Source organism: Trachypithecus francoisi, unplaced genomic scaffold, assembly GCF_009764315.1.
Source record: "Trachypithecus francoisi isolate TF-2019V2 unplaced genomic scaffold, Tfra_2.0 Lachesis_group20, whole genome shotgun sequence".
Taxonomy (NCBI): Eukaryota; Metazoa; Chordata; class Mammalia; order Primates; family Cercopithecidae; genus Trachypithecus; species Trachypithecus francoisi.
In genome coordinates this window covers 57,084,221-57,108,779 of record NW_022681466.1, presented here as the reverse complement: position 1 = coordinate 57,108,779, position 24,559 = coordinate 57,084,221, and the positions used below count along the sequence as shown (strand labels likewise).

The 24,559-nt window shown below is 43.5% G+C and overlaps 1 protein-coding gene and 1 pseudogene across 2 annotated transcripts in view; both read right to left on the bottom strand.

The window, feature by feature from the left end:
* Positions 1-1,570: 1,570 nt before the first annotated feature.
* The window catches only part of PMP22 (peripheral myelin protein 22), a 36,566-nt gene continuing 13,577 nt past the window's right edge, over positions 1,571-24,559 (bottom strand). For both annotated transcript variants that reach the window (XM_033184494.1, XM_033184493.1), the window contains exons 4-5: positions 11,593-11,733; positions 1,571-2,873 (exon numbers count right to left, since the gene is read on the bottom strand). In XM_033184494.1, coding sequence (XP_033040385.1) covers positions 2,710-2,873; positions 11,593-11,733 — 305 coding nt within the window. In that variant the 3' untranslated portion in view covers positions 1,571-2,709. The remainder of the gene's footprint in view (positions 2,874-11,592; positions 11,734-24,559) is intronic.
* Positions 9,907-10,004, bottom strand: LOC117068118 (annotated as a pseudogene).

Genomic DNA, 24,559 nt, shown 5'->3' with positions numbered 1-24,559 from the left:
GTGAAATAAAATTCCTAGTTTTCTTAATCTCACATGCATCTCATGGCCACTTGTGCCACCTTAAAACTATCTGAGTCAAAAGCAGAGTAATAGGTCACTACTGAAAACCTCAGAAAAGAGAAGTCCTGCCGTCACAGACAGCCGAAGACAGAAGAGCACAAGGTGCCTGAAGGTGGCTTTATGCTAGGCCCCTGCTACTCAAAGTGTGGTCGGTGGACAAGCAGCATCCACCTCACCCAGGCACTAATTGGAAATGCAGAATATCAAGCCCCACCTGGGCCTGAAGTTTCAGAATCTGCATGCTATCTGATTTCCCAGGTGATTCACTAGCATGTTGAAGTATGAGGCCTCCTGCACTAGCTCAGAGGTGTCATCCCCAGTTGCATGCTGTAATCACCAGAAGTGTTCTTTAAACCTCACAGTCTAGGATAGGTCCCATCATGGAAACAGGGAATCCAAATCTCTAATGGGAATTCCTGTATGGGAGAGTCCAGTGTGCAGACTGATACTGAGAATCCTGCATAACAGTCAACGTCTCTCCTTCATGCTCTTTCAAATACACCTGTGTTGTAACATGTGTGATAACCACTCTAATCCTTAAGAGTCTTTCTAGGTACTAGTCACTATGCTGAACAGTTGATCCATATAACTTCCTTTAAATCCCCACAGCCCTATACCCTTGGTATTGGCATCCCTGTTTTGCAGATGAGAAAACTGAATCTTAGTGTTTAAGTAACCTTTTCAGGCTCCTATGGCTGGTAAGCAGCAAAGGACAGGCTCAAACCCAGGCTCTCATTTCTATGCTCTTAACCCTATTATAATATAGTCACTTGTTTACTTGTACCTCTCACTAAAATGTGACCTTTCGATGTTAAGATATACGTCATTCCTTCTTTATCTTTGGTACCCAATTCAAAATAGTTGCACAAAACATATGAAGGACTATCAAGTGCATCATTTGCTTGTTATTTTGCAGACACACAATAAAAGGTCAATGGGTAAAAATAGGGACGCAAGAGACACAACTCAGAAACCCGCAGCTGGGTGACAATGGTGGCCTTTTCTCTCCTTCAGGATGGCATTAGGAGCTTAGTTGGTGCCAACCAATGTTTTATCTGCAAGATCTGCAAGAGTGGCCTCGAGTCACCATCATTCAGACCTTTCACCATATCATACCTCAAGGTTAGGGATCTGAGATGCTTATGCCAACATTCCCAGTATATCACAGCAGCTCATGACATGCTTCCATGTTTTCCATGTGGGTCATCAGACAACAGAGCACCAGAGAGGGCTGAATTAAATGAATATTCAAGTTCTTTCCAGTCCATTTACAACTTCCATTTCAGCTACAATTCCCAACTGTCTCCAATTAGCAGACGTTTGCACAGACATCATGAAGGTACCATGTGCTCATAGTAGCTTGTAAAATAGCTATGATTTTGGTGCCTTAGCACCATCCTATAACCCAAATCTCCAGCTCAACTTTGCTTTCCACTGAAGCTCTTCATCCTGCTCCAACAGGCACCTTGTACCCACACCCAAGTCCCCACAAAAACTCAAGACAGACCAGTGAGTTACTCTGATGTTTATTTTAATGCATCTTAGTCCACACAGTTGGTATAAAATCAGAAAATGCAAAGCAAAATCAAAAGGTCTGGAGTCTTAGCATCAGAAGGGCACCATATATACATCTACAGTTGGTGGCCAATATAAGTCATCGCCAGACAGTCCTTGGAGGCACAGAACAGCCTAGACCCAGCCAAGCTCTGGGAACTCACGGTCCCAAGGAGTCTAGACACTTGTTCTGATGCTCTGACCGTAAGAAAAATGTGGGAGTGATGAAGGCTTTATGATTTACTCATTATAGTAATAATAGCAGCCTAGCTAGGTACAAAAGCAGTTATAAACCATTTATATTACACATAATTATTCAGGTCTCCATTCTATCTTATGTTGTAAAATTGTTAATTGGATTTCCAGTGAGTCGTTTAGATGATTAGTGATAATAAGGAATGGTAAATCCATAGCACCATTTCAAAGATTTGTTGTCACTGATGTCTCCTTTAGATGTGTGACCGAGATACTCCACCTGTAAGGGCAAGTATGCCAAAGCCACAAGCCATGTTTTTGCGAGGGCTCCAGTTTGGGCATTTTGTCCGTGTGCACGTAAAGCTTCACACAGAGGTTCAGGCAGCGGCTGTTTCTGTTGGATGCACTGGGTCACCCACCAGAAAAGGGCTTTTGGACATTTGGGGTTTCTACCCACACTTTGATTTTCTAAATGAGGTGGACTGGGAGGGAGGTATCTTCTTTCAGATGAAAGGGAAGGGGCAAGATGGAGTTATTTTATTTCTGGGTAAAACAAAACAAACAAACAAAAAACAAAACAAAAATACTGAGCTGGATTATACTGTTAGGATGTAAAGTTCCTTAGCTACTTCTTTAAGGTTCAACACGAGGCTGATGGTCAACATAAAAAGCAAACAATACTATGTACATATATGTAAAAAGTGTTATAAATAGGTTTTATAAACCGGAGATATTATATACATCTCAATCAACAGCAACCCCCACCTCCACTGCTTTCTGTTTGGTTTGGTTTGAGTTTGGGATTTTGAGCTAGCTCTTTTTTTTTTTTTTCTGTTTTCTGGTTTCCCTTCCTCCCTTCCCTGTGTACGCTCAGAGCCTCAGACAGACCGTCTGGGCGCCTCATTCGCGTTTCCGCAAGATCACGTAGACGACACCGCTGAGAAGGGCCAGGGGGAAGGCCACCCAGGCCAGGATGTAGGCAAAGCCGTAGGAGTAATCCGAGTTGAGATGCCATTCCGGGTGCCTCACTGTGTAGATGGCCGCAGCACTCATCACACACAGACCTGGGGGAGGAGAGGGACAAGCTGGGTGAGGGAGAGTCCATGGTAGACCAGCCCCGTCTTTGCCATCCCAGATGCTGACAAACGCTGGATAGGAAGAACATTTCTACCTCTGGAAAGAAATCTACTTCCAGGTCCAGAATTGAAAGGAGGTAGCTCAAAAATATGGGAACAAGGAAAATGACTTGCTCTCTACTTCCAATCTCAGCCATCCAGGCCTTAATCTCTGAGGGCTTTATTTACCTTTTCTGCCCTATTTCTCTTTCTTTAGCTATCACCAGTTCCCAGGCCACACTACATGGCCAGCAGGCATTCAGGCTGCAAGAAAAACCTACCCGCCTCTTTGCAAGAGTGGTTGGGTATGGAAGCCCCTGGAAATCTATGTGCCACTCTATAAATGAGTAGTGGCATTACCTGAAGTCAATGGAAGTGAAGTGACATTTTACCATTATTGGAGTCACACCCTGGTGAAAGGATTAAGCTCCATGCAGACCACAAGGGCCTATAGTCCCCCTAGCAGAGTTGCCATGTACCAGGTGAAGCAAGCAATGACTATGGACGCTGCCAAACAGACAAAGAAATGTGTGGAGGGGAAAAAAGAAGGTGAGGAAGAAATGAGGACGCAGCAGACAGTAAGAGTGGGAAGCCACGCTGTGGAGGGGGAAAATGATCAAAGGCAAGCTCCATTTCCCTGGGTGCCCCAAGGTTGCATCTGAAGCCCAAAGAAGGCTAAAGGGCATTAGATACGCAGGCAGGTCAAGCGACCCTCCCTGGCCCACCAGTGCGGCCCTTCGGTGTGGGAAAGAGAAGAAAGACCCTCCACCTTGGGCCCTGTGGAGCAGCCACGCTCAAACTGATGGCCCCAGCCCACGTGACAGTCAGTGCTTCCCCACGAGGAGGGGTCCAGTGATGTCAGCACCCCAGCTTGGAGCTGCACAAAGCCTGGTCTGTTTCCTCCCTGAAAACAGGGTCTTTGAGAAGCTCTGAGTGACTCTATTATAAATCCAGTATGCCGTGTGGGATTCATGCAGTTCCAGAGCTCCCAATGCACCCGCCCCCCCGGCCACCTACATCTAACCTCACTGCTATTTGGGCTGCTGTTTTACTGGACACTGCAACTTTGTTTGAGGACAGTACAGAAGTGGGAATACGCCACATGAACCACCCTGTGAAGCCTGTCCTCCTGCAACTCAGAGGAGAAAACTCCCGCTTGATTGGCCCCCGTCAAGAGAGCCATACAATAGTCTTGGAACCAAGATGGGACAGCATCCAGGACCTGCCACCTACAGGAAGTTCAGAAAACGGCAAAGATGGCCATGTCAGGAGCGAAATCATCGCTGGTTAATTGTTGATTGAGGAAAACAGCAGTTTTGATCTGCTGGGGACACACTTTATTTGCTTTGAGGTCCAGCATCCTTAATTATCTTGTCCCACTGTTCCATGGCTTGCCTCTCCAAAGTGCTAACTCTTGTCTTTAAGAAATACTGAAGTTGGCCAGGCATGGTGGCTCATGCCTGTAATCTCAGCACTTTGGGAGGCCGAGGCGGGTGGACCACGAGGTCAGGAGATCGAGACCATCCTGGCCAACACGGTGAAACCTCGTCTCTACTAAAACTACAAAAATTAGCCGGGCATGGTGGCGGGCGCCTGTAGTACCAGCTATTCGAGAGGATGAGGCAGGAGAATGGTGTGAACCCGGGAGGTGGAGGTTGCAGTGAGCTGAGATCGTACCACTGCACTCCAGCCTGGGCGACAGAGCGAGACTCCGTCTCAAAAAAAAAAAAGAAAGACATACTGAAGTTGTTTCTTGGGCTCTGTCTGATTTATCTAATGAGGGCAGGGCTATAAAAAAGGAAACGTGATCTTGGCAGAGAGCAAGGTGTTAACAGAGTGCTACCAGGGCAGGACAACACTTACTATCATGCATACAGGGCTCCTAAATGGGCTGTCTAACCAGATCTGGCATGAGAAATGCCTCGGGAGCTGAGTGGACCAACTACTCCCCGATTTCACTGGCTAAGAGGAAATATCAGATTCCATCCTTGAACAAGAGGGACAGAAAGAGGCAATATACAGAAGTGCAGTGGCTACACAGCTTAATGTGTATGACTCTCATCTTAGTAGAATCTCAGCCATGAATGACTCTAAGCTGAACTGTGATAAGCGGTAGACTCAGATACCTACAAAGCCAAAGAGAGGATACACACTTTATATGATTGTTGTCAGGAGACTGATGTTTTCGGGAATATATTATTACGAGATTGTCTGCATGTAAAGCAATAGATGTACACTGAAACAGAGAGAAGAATGATTCTTCGGCTGGGTTCCTGCTGTCTGCAACCCAAGGCAGTTAATGTCATCCAGTAGTCATCAAAAGCCAAATACTCCTCCTAATAAGTGGTTGTCACTCACTTTCTCAGCAACCAGTAGGTGGAGATGCATCACCAGGTCCCTGTGGCAAGGGTAAGTGAGGCCCTGAGGCACAGGCAGATGTTCTGCTCTTTGGCAATGACCGGGACTCCCTGGGAGGGGCCTGAGTCTGGGAGCATAGGTCGGCTTTAAGCAGAAGGACACTGACCCTGTCCAGACAACACAAATGTATGCTGGGCATTCAACTTACAAGAGTTTCTCCCTGTCTCAGGATGGCTAGGTCTGCAACAACTTCCTGCAAGTTCTCCCTAAAGCCCTTTTGAAGAGAAAATCTTAAGGTCCTTGAACAGTGACTGCAACTCCACGTGAGTGATTAGAGCCCAGAGCTTTTGGAAGGGAGCACCCAAGGGGCCAAGGTCAAAGGAAGCAGCTGAGGGAATTTCCAGTACATCCTTATCATTTCCACTCCCTTTGGTTCAGTGAACATTTAATGAGTGCCTACTGCATGCGGGCACTCTTCTAGCTGCTGTTCTAGATGCACCAAGGTAAGTGAGACACGGCTCCTACCTTAAGGACTGTGTGTCTAGAAGACAGACATTTGCATATAATTTCGAGATCGCCCGATGGAATTTCGAGAGAGGGAAGGAAATGCACCAGTTGCCCCAAGAGCATAGACAGGCACTGAATCCATACTGGGGAACTGGAGAAGCCACATAGACTCTCACATAATAGGCTGATAGCTCACTAAGGGTCAGGAAAGAGAGGACCTTACATGACATGTTAAGGAAGTTGTGATGAGAGGCCTCTGAGGAACCTTCAGCAGAGGAGAAACATGATCAGATGCATGTTTTAGAATGATCACTCTGGCCACAGTGCAGAAAATGGATTTGGGGGCAGGGACAAGGCAGGTAGCTGGAAGGTGCATGAGGAAGCCTTTGCATAGCTGCACTGGGGTTAGTGAGTCAAGACAAAAGAAATGGGTGTAATGCCTATGGAGGATGCTGACCAAACACAGGACTCAGTAGAAGGCTGGCTGTGGGGCGAGGGATAGAAGAGAGGCCAGCACGACCGCCTGGTGTGTTCACTCAGGCAAGTGGGAACACGGCGATGTCTCAGAAGCCAGGGGAATAAAGCTTCAAAGAGTGAGTAGCTAACAGTATTGAAAGGAGCAGAGTGATCCAACAAATTAAAGACTTCAAAGTGTACTTTGGTAACCTCAGCAAAAGCACTTTCATTTGAGAGCCTGGGGCAGAAGCCAGAGAGAAGTTGGTTGGAAAGGGATGTCAGTGAGACCACCGGGGTGGTCACTGGAAGGTGCAGCTATGATGTTGGGTTGATGAGTGGGTGCCTCTGTCTCCCTCCCCCTTCATCCTCAGGGCAATAAGCGAGGGCAGGAAGGGGCTCTGAGGCCTGTTCCTCTGAAAGTAAGAAGCTTCTCTGTGTTTCTGTGACTGAAGCCCACTTCTTTTTCATTTTCAGTATCAAGTGACCATTGCTGCCTAGAAAGCCACCCATAGCATTGACTCTGATCTGGGTATGGCCAATGAGACATCCATAATCATTTACCCCTAACAAAAATGTCTAAATGTGGTATTCTACATAAGCCATCTTTGAATCACTGTGAACAGGATGGCACTGAACTTTTATTATTTCCCCCCATCAAATTCTTTTTTTTTTTCTTAGAGAGGCAGGGTCTCTCTGTCACCCAGGCTGTAGCAAGCACAGAGACCTGATCATAGTTTACTGTAGTCTTGACCTCCCAGATTCAAGCAATCCTCCTCCCTCAGCCTCCTGAATAGCTGGGACCACAGGCGTGCTCCAAGGCACCCGGCTAATTTTTAAATCATTTTTTGTAGAGATGGCATCTCGCTTTGCTGCCCAGGCTGGTCTCAAACTCCTGGCTTCATGCAATCCTCTTGCCTCAGTCTTCCACAGTATTGGGATTACAGGCATTAGCCACCACATCTGGCCCAAATCCTTTTATTCTAAATGCTCTATGGCTATATTGATCTTTTATTAACAAAACAAATGAACAACAATAACAAAAAGAGAAAGTGAAACTCACTCAGGAGTCCCCTCTACTCTTTCTGTTCTTAATCCCAGTAACTACACATTTGACTTGAGTTTGATTCAGCCAAGGGAACACAATTATCTAATCATCCAACCAATAGTTTTATTCAGGCTCCTCTATGTGCCCCACATGGAGCTTGATGCTGGGTATGAGCAGTGAAATAAATCAAAACGTGCAAATCTTCCTTTTAGGTCTGTTTCTAGGTTAATTTCTAGATGTTTTCCAGTCTAGTGTGACCCAACCCAACAGAGCTAAGGCACGGATAACTACTGTCTAGGAATAGATGGCTATAGGTTCTGAAAATAAGAATGACTCCAAAGTCCAGACACATGATCAGGATGTTCCTTCTCTAAGAAGTTGGTTTAGCTATTTCTGGGGAAATATCCTAGAAAATCTTACAGTGGGATTAGGGACAGTTTAATGGCTATGTCAGTGGTTCCCAACCCTAAATGCACATCAGAGTCACCTAGGCAGTGGATCCATCCCAGAACTATTGAATGAGTCTCCAGGGATAAGGCCTGAATACTGTCTTTTTTTTTTTTGAGACAGTCTCATTCTGTCACCCAGGCTGGAGTGCAGTGGCACAATCTTGGCTCACTGCAACCTCCACCTCCTGGGTTCAAGTGATTCCCCTCTGCCTCAGTTTCCCAAGTAGCTGGGAATACAGGTGTGCACCACTACACCTGGTTATTTTTTTATTTTTAGTAGAGACAGGGTTTCACCATGTTGGCCAGGCTGGTCTTGAACGCCTGACCTCAAGCGATCTGCCCACCTCAGCCTCCCAAAGTGCTGGGATTACAGGCATGAGCCACTGCGCCCAGTCCACTGTCACTTTTTTAATAAAAAAAGGACCTCAGGTGATTCTGATGCACTGCTCAGGTTGAAAGCATTGAACTAAAGGAAGGAGGCTTTTGATGTGCATTTAAGAAGCAGCCAACCTAATGCAATCAAGAAGAGATAGTTCCTAACTGTGAGCCTGGTGGCTAAGTAAGGAAGAGATGATTTGGCAAACCATGGAGACCCCACATGACACACAGAGCTGTAATCTAGAGCAAGGAGACAGAGACAACTCCCAAACCTATAGTCAGCTCCAAGAGCCCTAACATCTTTCATGTGCTTTTCCTGAAAGCTCATGTGTGCCATCCATAAAGACCACAGCTGGGTCCACCAAGAGGAAGCTGTGCAGAGATAATGCAGCCCATAACAGCCACTTCCGGAGACTACACAGAGATTCTAGTGGCTTCCACTTAAAATGCTCCAGTGCATTGGACAGGCATTTGCCAGGCATGCACGCTCGTAGATTTTACATCCCATGAGTGTGGAGCTACTTTCTTCTTCCTTCTGTCCTCCCTCTCTTCCTTTCTTTCCCTTCTTTCTTTTCTTTCCTTCTCTTTGTCAGTTTTAGCTTTTCTAACTACTTCCTTGACGTTAAGCTGTCACTTCCCAGGTTTTCTCAAAACCTGGGTTTCTCATCTCCAGCAACCCTACTCTAATTAGCTCTTTAATTACTTCTTACTAGTCTGTGAGTCAGAAAACCCTATGACAAAATTGACTTACAACTGTTACACAATAAGAGAACCAGGAAATCTCCAAGTAGAGTTCCTAACTCCTTCGGTTCTCAGCATTAGTGGAAAGACCCTGCAACCATTTCCAGTGCAACATCCTAGAGATCTGAGGTTCCCTGGAGACCAACTCTCAGATGACATTGACTGGGATTAACAATGGAGGACAGGACACTCTCCAGACTTACAAAATACAACCGCTATTACAGCTCAGCATTTCAAATTCAAGATAACTTCGTATTCAAATGTGGACCAACAGATAACTGAGAATTCAGTCTCATGAGAGGTAAGCAGTTAAATGTAAAGGGGATAAAGAAGACAAAGTCATGTGCTTTTACATTCGGAATTCTGCACTTCCAGCACAGTTGTAAACATCTTGTATTGACTTGGGAGGAGAATGAAGATAGTGAAGCAAGAGTGGATTAGTAAATGTACTTAAATTGCAATACCTAGAAGAGTGTTTGGCTGAACTGAAATACTTTTAACACACAGTGCAGTTACACGAGTGACCTAAGTGTTCTTATCTCTGAACTTTGAGTTTTGGCCTAAAATGATGTAATGATGTTGCTAAAAAGACATTGCTAAAGGACTTAAAGCCGAAACAGCTCAGCAGGATGAATGAAGATGAAGGTACTAGCTAACCCAAGGAGCCCGTTCAACAGCAGCTTGCTTCTTCTTGGCTCCATATTTTCAGTGTGACTGGGTCTTATGCTACAGGCTTGTACTCATCACAGCTGTTTGGAACTTCAGAATAATACATGATGCAAATTTGCATTTACCTTCCACTGTAAATCAGTTCCAATAAAAGATAATATAAAAGCCAGAGCTTCTGCCTCGGATTTTGTGTTCTTTAAATTTTTTGGTGGATTCTGTCTTTAAAATATATGGAGAAGTACCTCACTATATTCGGCGTAACACTCACTCATCCCTGTCATAAACTGGGTGACCTTGGGCATTCATTTACCCTCTGGTGGGCTCAAATTATTCATCAGTAGAATAATGAGCCTGTACAAATAAAATGTAATTTTTTTCACATCAGATGGGTAATGTGCCAACATCATAACAAGGTTTGAGGGAGGCACATCTCACACATGAGCATGAAAACCCAATCATCGCTTATGAAACTAACATTTCAATATAAATACATTATGAAACGTCTGGTTCTAAATCCATATTATCTTGAAGGCATATCTACTGATGCAATGGATATGATCATTATTTGATTTGATATCAAACTAAAACAAGTAAGCAAAAGAAAAAAAAAAAGAAAAGAAAAGAAAGAAACCCCAGAATATGTTACAGTTGTCTTTATTACAACTGAAAATTGGGTAAGGATAACTCTTCACTTTAACGTACCTAGAAATGCTATCTCCTTGCATAATTAGTCATTTAACAGAGCCGGCAACCATCCAGGAGCTTGACTTGGTGTCATAAGACATGGGTAAGTAGCAAAACATTGTCTGGTTTTGAAATCTCAAAACCGTGAGTATTGAAATGTTGTATTTAAGTATTTAATGAGAAGTGGTTAATCATTTACTTCCTTTTTTTCAGGAAAGGGGAACTCTCTGGCTTCTAGACAAGGTCACCAACTCTAACTTCGGGCTATGTCTTCCCATACAACCCTATTTAAGACATTATATCCATCAAAAACACATGGGCTACTTTCAGCCTTCCAATGACTGCTCCTGAGCACAGGGTGGTGAAATGGTACCACAGGCATTCTGACAACCAACTCAGAGAAGAGATGTTACATCCTTTGCCCTCTCAGAGGGTCAGAATTGAGAACATCTCACAGTACCTAGACATACTCTGGTACATATGAAGTTTGTGATCGACGAATTTGGACCACGAAATCCACCACTACATCTGGCTTTTACTTCTGTCCAATGCCCTGCTGGCTCCGTCAACAGTAAGTCAACAGACAGACATATAAGAGCTAATGAAGCAAGATGCTAGGCAGAATCCAGAAAAATGTTGGAAGATGTCACCCTGTGTAATAGAAGTTTCTAGGTCTCTGCACACTGTGCATATTTAAAATGTATTTAATGAGGGAACTTGAAGACAGTTTGGGGAGGAGATTAAGGAGACCTCTCATGTGTTTTCATGTGTTGTCATGGCCCCATGTTTGGAAATGACAATATGTGACACAGGAGCGACAAAATGAAGATATCAGAGGATGACCACAGTCAATCAAAGCCCAGTGGAATCTAGGAACTGGAAGCAAGGAAGGTGAAAATGTCAGTGTGACTTCATCACTACCTGCTGGTAGAAGACACATACCTGATAACAACTTTGCCAGTTCTTAGCACATCGGGGCCATTTTCTGGAGGCATAATGTAATCTACAGGAAACAGCTCTCAAGCCTGACCTTTGCACTATGGATAGCCTCAGTATTCACCTCTGATTATGTGTCCAGATTGCCGTTTCATTCTTGGTGATACGCCTGGCTTGGGTGAGGACCTTCCTTCCAGATTCTCTAAGTTCTCTTTCATAAGCATCTCATTCCAGGGAGAAGGAGAGAGTTCTAAGTCCCAAGTTCTAAGACACATACACGTACACACCCACACATACAAGCACCCACACTCACTTTATGGAAAGCATCCAAAGGGGAGACTCATGAACATCAGCCATTCTGAGGCCACATCTTTCTACTAAACTAATCATTCCACAGACTTGGATAGGCCCCGCTTCCACACGGACTTTACCATCCACAACTTACCAGCAAGGATTTGGAAGATTCCAGTGATGTAAAACCTGCCCCCCTTGGTGAGGGTGAAGAGTTGGCAGAAGAACAGGAACAGAGACAGAACGCTGAAGATGATCGACAGGATCATCGTGGCCTGGACAGACTGCAGCCATTCTGGGGAAAAGAGACACTTGGTTAGGAGAGCTGGCCGTGGCTGGGGGAGGGCTCTGCCTCGAGGTGCAGGGCCTGAGGGGCCGTGACTGCTGACAGCACAGTCCTCACAGGCAGCAGAAGCAGAAGCCCTTTTTCCTTAGCAGAACTCAGACAATATACTTTCGCAATCTAAAATGTCATTCTTTATTTCAGTTTCTATTGGAGGAAAAATTATATAGGTACCGATGTATACACATACACACACATATATGTACCAATATGTACACATTACATATTTATATACCTACATGTACAAATATGCATATATATGTTTCTATATATAGATGTGTACATACACGTATACAAATACATGACACACACATATATATAAAACACATATGAACATTTAGGGAAGGGCTGTAAAAAAAATGTCTATAGTTCCACCACTAGGAGTTAAAGTCATTTTAAAATATATTGAATTTCCTTCCAGTGTTGGTGCAAATGTGTTACTTGTGTACATGTGTCTGTGTTAAAGAGGGCCTGAGTCCTGCCTACTGCCTTCCCTCTTCTTGCCCTCAGGGGTCTTTGAAGAGCTTATCGGAACTTCTGCATTCCAAGAAAAATAGTTTAAAACCGCTGTTCAAATTATCTGCATTCTCCAAGGAGAGGTAAATATTATGGGAATGGCTGTTAGAGCCCAAACTAATTTTTTAGAAGAATGGAAGAAAATACTGATGGAGAAAGGTATGCTCTCTATAGGTATGGAAATCCATTTGCCTGGGCAACCTGTATTTTTTTTGTTGTTGTTTTGTTTTGTAAACTCTGATCATGGCCATTAGCCTCAGCGCAGAGCGGTGTGTGATCACAAACCACCAGACGGGATGAAGGCTTACACTTCCTTATCTCTGTTGAACCCCAAATCTCCAAGCTTCCAACTGAAATTCAGGCAAGAAGACAGTGCCTCCTATGATTTCTTCAGTTCACCATCCGCTGCAAATTCATGTCATTTCAGGGAGGAAAGAAGCAGCAACCTGAGTTCCACACTGTAGAGGGAAGCCCAGGGTAAAAAGCTGCATTTGGCCTCTGTCTTGTCTTCCAAGTGCCACAGAATGCTGGGGGCAGGCACCGCTCTCATGGAGGAAGAGCAACTGGGGAAGCTGCAGCTTTAATCCTTTCAGCTCAGTAACTGCCATATGTCATGTCTTCAAAAGCATACCTCAATGCTTCAACCAGTACTCACGGTTCTGAAATCTGGATGGTTTATAATTAAAAACTGAGTAAGATAAACTTGTTTTGAGTTGTAAGCAGCTCAAGGCAGAATTTGAAGGGTGCCAATTAGGTGAACCGTTACTAGAGTTTCACATCAGATGTTTCCAAGGCACAGACTGGAAATATTTTAGAGTTGGAAGAAACCTGAGAGATCAACTAGTCCAGCTCCTTTGCATTGAAAGAGAATTCCAGAGGTGTTTTCATGAGTCCAAATGACACAGCCAAATCTGAGAGGCCTTGGATTCTAGTCTAGTACTCTTCACATTCAAGCACAACATATGCTTCTTTTATTTTTTCAGTTTCTTTGTCAATTAAAGTAAGAAAATAATGGCTAATGGGGTTGTGAGCCATCCTGATGTCACTCTTACATAACCTTAATTAAATGTTTGTCTTTATCCAGCATAGCGGTTCTTCCGGAGGAGCACTTTGCAATAAAGATAATGTTCCCATAATATTATTTGCTTAAAATAAAAATATTATCTAGCACTTTGGTAGATGCAGCTGGAATTACAAAGAAATCTGAGAATCAAATCTGAAACTAAAACAAATAAAGGGATTCACTTTGGCTGGGAAATGTCCTTCCATGCACATGCTCATGAGGAGTATGGCTGGTGGAGACAATATCTTAGATTTCCTTCTCCAGTCCTGAGATACTGTCTTGACCCTTATCCCTGCGCCCCTGTCATTTTCAGCAGGAACTACTACGAGACCTCACATATACAGAAAACTTAAAATCTTTGTATGTTAAATCTATATAAACAGAAAGTGTCTAATATTTAATAATATAACCTAAATACTTCTTGAAATGTCTTTCAACAGTAACTTGAATTTTAGTCCCAACCCCGTTACAACTGAGCTGTTTGCCATAAGTTGTTTCTCAAATCAAATCAGAATTAGAGGATCAAGGACATTTTTATTCAATGAGCATTTGGCGAATACCTACTGCTTGGAGCCAAGCCCTCTGGTTGACTCTGATGATCCAGAGATGAAGAAGATGGTTTTCAACCACAAGCACAATAAATAAAACACATGCATTAAGATAGTAAGTATATCATCAACCACATTACATGTGAATGGGTTCAAGGCACTTATAAGATATGGAATTTTATCTTTAATTAAGACATTTTAGGAGGCTGAGGCAGGTGGAACACTTGAGGCCAGGAGTTCAAGACCAGCCTGGCCAACATGCCAAAACCCCATCTCTACAAAAATTACAAAAAAACTGGCCAGGTGTGGTGGTGGGCACCTGAGGTCCCAGCTACTCGGGAGGCTGAGACAGGGAATCGCCTGAACTCAGGAGGTGGAGGTTGTAGTGAGCCAAGATCACACCACTGCACTCCAGCCTGGGCACAGAGAGAGACTCTGTCTAAAAAAGAAAAAAAGACCTTGTAGCTATATTCTAATATAATAGATACACCTAAAACAAGCAACGGTCAAAAACAAAAAAGATTTTGAAAAGAAGCTTCAGGCAAATATTAACAAAAAAGAAAGAAGATAAATTAATAATAAAAAATAGAATTTATGCTGAAAGGATGAAAGTGGCCAGAGAGTTGTTCGGTTTTTTTCATAGAGGAAAGATTTGGTTTATTTGATATTTACTTCTGGTTTACATGATCTATGACTGAAGAAAATAAATGTTTATGCATATAATAACATGGCCTGGAAAAGTAAAAATCAAAAAATAATCAAAATATGAGAAGAAATTGTTAAAACCACAATGACAGTAGAAGACTTTAGCTTCCTTCCTCAAAATAGATGTCAGGTAGACCAAAAAGAAGAAAGAATGTAGATTATATAAGAGGGTTAACAAATTTGGTCTAATAGATGTATAGAAAACTTGTGTCTATACAGCAAAAGACACAAATTTTCTATACAGCAAAACCATAAGTTATTTTTAAACACACATGGGACAGCTTTTCAAACTGATTTTAAGGCAACAAAGAATATTGCAATAAATACCAAAGCAGAAATGTTATAGGTTCAACACATAACTAAAGGCAAACCGAAATCAGACATTAAAAACAAACTAGCCAGAATAAATTTGGAAATTTAAAAACAGTGCTCCAGATAATTCCTCGGATTAAAAAAAATCAAGATGAAAAGTAGCCGGGCGCGGTGGCTCAAGCCTGTAATCCCAGCACTTTGGGAGGCCGAGACGGGCGGATCACGAGGTCAGGAGATCGAGACCATCCTGGCTAACACGGTGAAACCCCGTCTCTACTAAAAAAAAAATACAAAAAACTAGCCGGGCGACGTGGCGGGCGCCTGTAGTCCCAGCTACTCGGGAGGCTGAGGCAGGAGAATGGCGTAAACCCGGGAGGCGGAGCTTGCAGTGAGCTGAGATCCGGCCACTGCACTCCAGTCCGGGTGACAGAGCGAGACTCCGTCTCAAAAAAAAAAAAAAAAAAAAAAAAGATGAAAAGTAAAAATTTCTTCAGCAAAGAATTATATTGAGAGCCACATGGCACACCTGTGGGTTGTAGCCAAAGCAGTTCTCAGAGGACACTGTACACGCTTCTAAGCATTTGCTAGAAAAATCCTTAAAAAGAGTGAACTAAACTTTCAACTCAAGAAGCTAGAAAAAAAAACAACGAAATAAGTGCAAAATTAATGACTTAATATGGATAAAAGCACAGACTAATGAGACAGAAAAAAATATTAAAATACTTTTAATAAAAATGTCTGGTTCAATGAGCAATGACAGATAAGAAAAATTTTGAAACAAACACAACAGCAACTAAAAACCAAAACGAACAAAAAGAAAGTCTGAAAAACAAATAAAACCAGTGAGTCAAGATATCACCTACCAGATTTAAAACATATATGTATATTTTGCTTATTATAGTATATGGTATAAATTAAATATACAATTAATAATTATACACCTTATATAATTATAGAACATAGCATAGAACTATGATATATAATTATATAATATATAATTATAGATCATATATGTTCAAGTGCTTATAATTATATAATACATACTTATAATTAATAAAATGTATTTTACTTATAGACACACATATGATGTTGTGTATTATATACTAAATTTACATGTATGCTTCCAAAGTCTTAATTCTGTCCCATCCTTTTATTTTTCTTTCATGATTAATACCATATTTTTGAATTGCTAAAACTTTATAATACAAATATAAGCTTCGTATGTCTAAAAATATATATGAATATCGTATAAAATATATAGTCTATAAATAAAATATATAATTATCTATCATAGTTCTATATGTTATAATTATATATTATAAAGTATATAATTGTTAATTGTATATTTAATTAATTTATTAATTTATTTATTTTTATTTTTATTTATTTTTTTTTTGAGACGTTGTCTCGCTCTGTCTCCCAGGCTGGGGTGCAGTGGTGCTTTCTTGGCTCACTGCAGCCTCCACCCCCGGATTCAAGCGGTTCTCCTACCTCAGCCTCCAGAGTAGCGGGGACTACAGGCACCTGCCACCACTGTCCGGCTAATTTTTTTTTTTTTAATGGAATCTCGATTTTGTCACCCAGGCTGGAGTGCAATGGCACGATCTCAGCTTACTGCAACCTCTGCCTCCTGGGTTCAAGCGATTCTCCTACCTCAGCCTCCTGAGTAGCTAGGAGCACAGGCGTGCACCACCATGCCCGGCTAATTTTTGTATTTTTAGTAGAGACGGGGTTTCACCATGTTGGCCAGGCTGGTGTCGAACTCCTGACCTCAGATGATCTGCCCACCTTGGCCTCCCAGAGTGCTGGGATTACAGGCGTGAGCCACCACACCCAGCTTGTATATTTAATTTATACCATATACTACAATAAGCAAAATACAACAGACAATACACAGTGTTGGCTATTCATTTGGTAAAACATAAAATTAAATCTCTAGTTCACATCATTAACAAAATTAAACTACAGAGAGAACAAAGAGAAAACAGCTACGTATAAAATTTAAGAGCCGTATGATTAGCAAAGGAGAAATATGAATAGACAATAAACATTGTAAAAGGTGCTCAACCTCACTAGCAACCGGGGAAATGCAAGTGAAACCTATGTGGAGGGTAATACCAATTTTCATCCAGCAAATAGGCAAAATTCAAAATAAATGGATAATATCAGCAGAACAAATAAGTGATAGCTACCTGCATACACCATTCATAGGAATAACAATATTATTATTATTGTAATCCTTTTGTGATCAGCCATTTTGTGACAGAATATATTAGGTTGATAAAAAAGTAATTGTAGTTTTTGCCATTAAAAGTAATTTAAAAATTGTAACACCTCCAGCATAATGACACAATATATATATTCAAGTGCTTCTTTACTATATCCTGGAAAAACATTGAACATATACTCAGAGAAAAATAAATAAGGACATTCACTGTAGCATTTCTATGAGGGAAAATAAGTTATGGTATATCCTTACAATGAAATATTTTGCAGTAGTTAAAAAAATCATGAGTTAGAAAATGAATAGTCTTTGAAAGATCTTCAAGACAATGAAAAGAGTAAGGTGCATACACAACATGTCATCGTTATGAAAACAAACACCAAAAAACTATATAATTGCATGTAGACATCCACAGGCATGCAAGTATTCGTAGAGAAAGAGCCAAAGTTATGTCAAATTGATGTCAGTGGGTTCCCCCAGGAACTACTGTTGCATGAAGAAGAGTTTAGTCAAGAAGGCCTTTCAGTTGAGAATATTTTCATGTATTATTATACTTGTACTACTTAAATAATGAAAACCAATTTAAAAGATTACATAGGTAAAAAAGATGCAGCAGTCTATTGACTTATTAAGAGTTAGGATTCCAAAACTCAAAAGGCTACTGGAATTCTGGGCAGGACTGGGCTTCCACATGCCCAGCAAAAGAATAGGGGCTTTTCTTTCCTCCAACAGCATTGATCAAAAGCTACACAGTGACAGCGAGAGAAAAAAAAAAAACAGAGCCCAGCCCAGAGAAAGCAACCTCCAAAAGGCTGGAGCAAGATTCAAGAGCTCTCATTTTCAACGGGAAGCCCACAGGGCCCTGAGGACATTTCTAAGCTCAGATGATGCTGCTCCCCAGTCAGAACCATTCATCAGAACTGGAATAGACAGATAACCAGCGCAGTAAGAGACAGCAGGTACCACACTCTCCGAAAATGACAGCGCTTTGATCCTGTCCAAGGATGGGGACCCGTGTGAGCAAGTGCAAAGCCTGACTCTCTCCAGCATTTGTGTGCTCCGATTAGGACGGTCCAGGCAGGGCTGGGTTCTGTTGCCAATTTCTTCTGACCACCCGTCTAACTTGTCGCATACATTTTTTTGGCCTTGAATTCTACTTCACTAACTTGAGGCACTCATATATTTTACTGGGTAGTCATAATCATCAAACAAAAGAGTTGTCATTGAAGCTCTGTTAAAGGATAGTGCAAATAACCCCACCTAAAAGGTTGATGTGAGAAACAGGGTAAACAAGCATTTACAGGCTGTTATTGAGGGGCCAGGTTCTGGAGCATTTCCATCTGGGTCACACCAAGCAGTATGAAAATGGGAGCTACAATGTTCACGCAAGCCAAGTTATTAGCACATCGGCCAGAACTCCAAAAAGTGTTTTGATACAACTTTGGCATCAATTCATATCTACTTTCCAGCATAAACGTGCTACAGAGTCAGAGAGCAAATATCTGCACAGACAGCAAACTGTGTCTATAAAGAATCAGAGAGCAAATACTCTAGGCTTTGCAAGTCATTCGGTCTTCTTAGCAACTACTCAACTCTGCCTTTGTAGCACAAAATCAGCCACAGCCACAGACAAGATGTAAATGAGTGGGCGTGGCCCATTCCTCCAATAGCCATATATCCAATAAAATCTTATTTACAGAAGCAGATTGGATTCGACATGCAAGCTATTACTTGCCACACTCTGCTACAGCAAAACAAGTCAGATGTACAGAAAATAATTATTCGAGTTCAGAGAAATATAATGCAAGGAAAAATGCTGTCAATTACCAACCTGTTTTATTTAGATCAAACCTAGTGTGACACCAACATCCCAAGTGGCTACAGATTAACACAAGCCCCAGTGTGGCGATACCCTTCCCCACCCCCCACCCATACTTGCAATTTGTATGCAATAAATAGTAGAGCTTACGTTGAGTACCTGCTGTCCTCCAGGCCACACTCAGTTCCTGGTGCAAAGTGGAGGCCTGGTAAATATTCGTGGAGTTCCCACTGGCAGTTTTAAGCTAATATCCAGCCTTGGTGCTGAGCACTGAATTAAAAACTAAAGCTCTGGCCAGGCGCGGTGGCTCACACCTGTAATCCCAGCACTTTGGGAGGCCGAGGCGGGCGGATCACGAGGTCAGGAGATTGAGACCATCCTGGCCAATGTGGTGAAACCCCGTCTCTACTAAAAATACAAAAATCAGCTGGGTGTGGTGGCACGTGCCCGTAATCCCAGCTATTTGGGAGGCTGGGGCAGGAGAATCACTTGAACCTTGGAGGTGGAGATTGCAGTGAGCCGAGATCATGCCACTCCACTCCAGCCTGGAAACAATAAGACCCTGTCTCAAAAAAAAAAAAGCTCTTTGCAGGCCTCCTGTTCTGAGAGTGTCCAGTAAAAGAGGTGCTGACAGCTTTCTGACATGGGCCACGGCAGCACTCAGACCCAGCTCCCCCCCATATAGTGGGAAGCTCGAGTTGCACAACAATCAAGGCTCATTTCAAGGTCAGATTCCTGCTGTAGGAGCAGCTGAGCAATGAAGGAAATACATCAGCCCCCTCAGCTGTATTCTTAGCCCAGGGCTAAGTCCTAACCCAGTGAGTTAAGGACTCAGAAAGTACGAAACACTTTTCAATGTAACAGTTCATGTGCATCTTTCATTACCAGCATGGCACCAACCCTGCCCCACATCAAGTCCCACTCTGGGCGATTCATAAAACCGTTCTGAGTCAAGAGAACAGGTTTTTTTTTTTTTTTTTTTTTTTGAGACGGAGTCTTGCTCTGCTGCCCAGGCTGGAGTGCAGTGGCCGGCTCTCAGCTCACTGCAAGTTCCGCCTCCCGGGTTCACGCCATTCTCCTGTCTCAGCCTCCCAAGTAGCTGGGACTACAGGCGCCCGCCTCGTCGCCCGGCTAGTTTTTTGTATTTTTTAGTAGAGACGGGGTTTCACCGTATTAGCCAGGATAGTCTCGATCTCCTGACCTCATGATCCGCCCGTCTCGGCCTCCCAAAGTGCTGGGATTACAGGCTTGAGCCACCGCGCCCGGCCGAGAACAGGTTTTTTGAAAGTGAAAGGAAGGACAGTTGCAAAAGAGTCAGAAGAGACCTTGGAGAGGCCGAGAGAGAAAAAGCCATGAGAGGGTGAATCACAGAGGCAGAGTTATTAATACTTCCCATTTGCATAGCGCTAGACTGTTTTCAAAACACATGACCCCAAGACCAGGACTCCCACGCCCAAACCTCCCAGCCCACAACCATCACACAGATCGCCATTTTCCTTATTTCTCAGTATGAATGTCATTCCAGAAATAGCTGAGTCTGAGTCTCTGAAAGGCCCCCATCCTAAACTATGTGGCCTTTGCTCATATGCTTCGCCCACCAGCTCAAGCATGCCCAGAGCCCAGCGTGGGTCTTGCCTCCTGGGCTTCAACTTCTCCCCCAGCTGGTGGCTTTGAAATGGGGCTGGCCGGTCAGGCTAACTTTGCCCATGATTCATGCAGAAAGCAAAACAGATGGAGACAACTGCGTGCCAGCATGGAGCTCACAAAGGAGATGAAGGCCACGTGGGTGGCTCTTTCAACAGGTAATTCTGGGGGCATTTTAGTTAGAGCAAAGCCTATATCTGGCCACTAGTGGGCACAAACTACTCAGTAATCTTCGTGTCAAGGTATTCCGGCTAAAGCTGATACAGTTGTTCAATGACCTGCATTCCTAATTAAGCCGGGCCCAGCAGCTCACGCCTGTAATCCCAGCACTTTGGGAGGCTGAGGCGGGCGGATCACGAGGTCAGGAGATCGAGACCACGCTGGCTAACACAGTGAAACCCCATCTCTACTAAAAATGCAAAAAATTAGCCGGACGTGGCGGCGGGCGCCTGTAGTCCCTGCTACTTGGTAGGCTGAGGCAGGAGAATCGCTTGAACCTGGGAGGCGGATGTTGCAGTGAGCTGAGATCGTGCCATTGCACTCCAGCCTGGGCAACAAGAGCGAAACTCCATCTCAAAAAAAAAAAAAAAAAAGGCTTTGTGGCAAGCACAGAGCTTGTTTGTCGGGGTCTAGTTTTGCACTCTGACATCCATATTCTTGTTCTGCTAGTGAGTTCTTAGACTTCTAAAGGGAATAACATGCAGCCACTGAGGTACCTGAGGTTACTGGATAATAGTAAGCTGTTTGAGGATTTTTTATACCCTTGTTGGAAAATTCTAGAACAGGGAAACAGAGTAGGCTTTGTTTCTCTAAGAATTGTTCTTGGAAGACTTACTCCACCAGATACAAAAGAAAAAAGAGGCGCGTGGGTTGCATGATCAAGGATATCAATCTCCCTCCTTGGTAATTCACAATGTACCATGAATGATCAAAGCCTGCTTAACTTTCAAAACTTAGTGTCTTTCAAACTGATTTATCAGGAAACTTTTTTTTCTCTGTTTTCTAAAAGAACAGCTCACTTAAAAACACTGAGTTTGGCCACAGAAAATGATGAGAAAGGCAGTTGCAATTGCAGTCATGAACTGCATCAGTGGAGAATTAACAGGGAGTAATTGGTTTAGTTTTAAGATCTTTAGGTTTAGGAGGAATTCTCCCTATAGAAATAATAGAATTCTCCTCCTTCTTTCTCCCAAAGTATGAAAAAAGACCATGCATGATGGAAATTAAGAGCTAGAACAACAGAACTGCTCTTCCCACCAGCAACAGTAAACCAGTGCCCGTCTGCAAGCACAAAACCCATCCCTGCTCCCTCTGCCTACTGAAATTCTACCCCATTGCCAAGGCCCAGTTCAGAGGTCACCTCCTTTTAGGATCCCTCGATGCAACAATTACATCCTGAACAGAAACAGAGGCTCCGGGACCCATGCAATGTGCAGGTCCTACCTCAATTTCAGGTCCTACCTCAACACCCACCCTGCTTTTAGGAAACCAGGGTACCTGCCCCAGGTTACTTAATTTGTTAGAGGCAGACCCGGTGCAGAAAAACAAGGAATCCCTGATGCCCAGACTACTAGTTTTTCCACTACAACACACTGGGGGTGCAGAGAAGTCAATGATATGTTTGAAATCTAATGAATTAAATGATTCTACCACCATTCTTCAGACTTAGAATCCACACAAACTAGAGAGAGAGGAAGGAGAATGGTGTGGCAAAGAGAGAGGGGTTCCCCTTATTCTCCGCTCATCAGCCTGCCAAGCCAAACCACTGACCAAACTTCAGAAGGGCAAGAAGAGGCCCTGCTTCTGCAGCTGGGACTCCAGTGGAATCCCCAGCACCAGAGAAGCCACTGAAAGAAGGAAGGAAGTATCACCACCAGACAAGAGAAAGAAAAACTGCAATTGTCAACTGTTTGAAGAGTCATCATGTAGAGGAGAGACTGGGGTCACCCTGCGGTCATTGTCCAGGAGGCATTATGGGGATTTAAACTCTTTAAGGATGAGCCAAGCAACTTGATAAAACCCAAGTCCAGCACATCAGGCATGAATGAAGGCAACCAGAAGTGACTGGACAAAAGAGGGGCAGTGTTGGGTTTAACGAGGTAATTTCTTAAGTGACAATATCTCCTGGCATTCCTCCCTCATCACTGGCTGCTCATCCCCACTTTCCTTCCTGTACCCTCATTAACCCCTGGCATGCTCAAGACTTAGCTCTGAACACTGTTCTCCTTTTCTGTCTTCTGCTCTCAACTCCTCCCCAAATAACTATATTCGGCACCATGACATTGAATACCCTTCAGTATAGAGGAATGACTCCTGACTTTGAATTTCCAGCCTAGACCTCTCCCCTGAGCTAAAGACTTCTAAATTGAAGTGCTTTGCTGATCTCTCTGATAATCAAAACGTAAATCCTGATTTCTACCCCTTGCCCCAAATCTTCTGTTCTTCCTCCAGTCTCCCCATCTCAGTCCAAGATCCAGTTACACACCAGTTGCTCAAACCCCAAACCTAGAGTCATCTAGAATCATTCTTCCCTAACTCCCTACATCTAACCCATCAGCAAACCCTTTCATGAGACCCTTTTTTTTTCTCTACTTCCCCTCCCTAGCTAAGCCACCAGCTACCTCCTAGAGTTCTTGTAAGGATTAAATGCATTGCTCTTCAAAGAATGCCTGGCATTTACGTGAGTTGTTTGTATTCTCAACATCATCGTCATTATCATCACTGTCATTTCAGTGTCGTCATCATGTCCAGTCTGGACTACGACCACAAACTCCTCACTGGTCCCCAGTTTCTACTCTTGCCTCTCCCCAGAATTCATTCTCAACAGCCAGAAGGAGCTTACAAAACACAAATCAAATCATGACACTCTTCTGCTTAAAACCCTTCAATGGGCCGGGCGCGGTGGCTCAAGCCTGTAATCCCAGCACTTTGGGAGGCCGAGACGGGTGGATCATGAGGTCAGGAGATCGAGACCATCCTGGCTAACACGGTGAAACTCCATCTCTACTAAAAAAAAATACAAAAAACTAGCTGGGCGTGGTGGCGGGCACCTGTAGTCCCAGCTACTCAGGAGGCTGAGGCAGGAGAATGGCGTGAACCCGGGAGGCGGAGCTTGCAGTGAGCTGAGATCCGGCCACTGCACTCCAGCCTGGGCGACAGAGCAAGACTCCATCTCAAAAAAAAAAAAAAAAAACCTTCAATGATGTCCCAACTGTCCTCAGTACCACAGCCTGAGGCCCCAGCGATCCTGCTCTCATCCCTCTCTCCCGCATTCCCCACCGTCTTTTCTTCAGCTACCTCAGGGCCTTGGCTCTCCCCTTTATCTCCTGGAATTTTCTTCCCATGGTTCTTCCTATAACTGGTCCCTCCCTGTCTTTTAAATCTCAGATGACATCACTATGGAAGGAAGAGGCCTTCCCTGAGCAGCTCATTCCTCCAGTGATGACTTTCCATTGGATCACCCTATTTGTTTCCTGTAGAGCACGTTCCACTACCCATAGTGATGCATTTATTATGTATTGCCTGTTTCCTCCAGCTCCTTGTGAGCTGCACAATGGCAGGGACCTGCTCTTTCTTGTTCATCTCTGTGTACCCCGTTTCTAGAATAGTGGCCAGTACATAGGACAGGCTCAGTAGAGTTGAAGAACAAAGGAATGGATCTCACTGTTAGCTCTTCAAAATTAAAAGAGGCTCTCTTGAAGGTGGTGAGTTCCCCATCAGTGGTAGGATGAACAAGTGGTAGGCATATTGCAGAGGAGTCTGCAGCTCGATGGGACAGGGAAGAGGGATGGGCCAGATGACTCCAGGTCCCTGCCAGTGTTGGGGGCCACACGTATGTGGATGACTGCACAGTCAGAAGGCTTCATCCCAGACAGCCTTCTCTCAAGCACCAAAGATCAACATCCACAACCTCAGGCTGCACCATGGCCAATCCCTGCTCCTGAAAT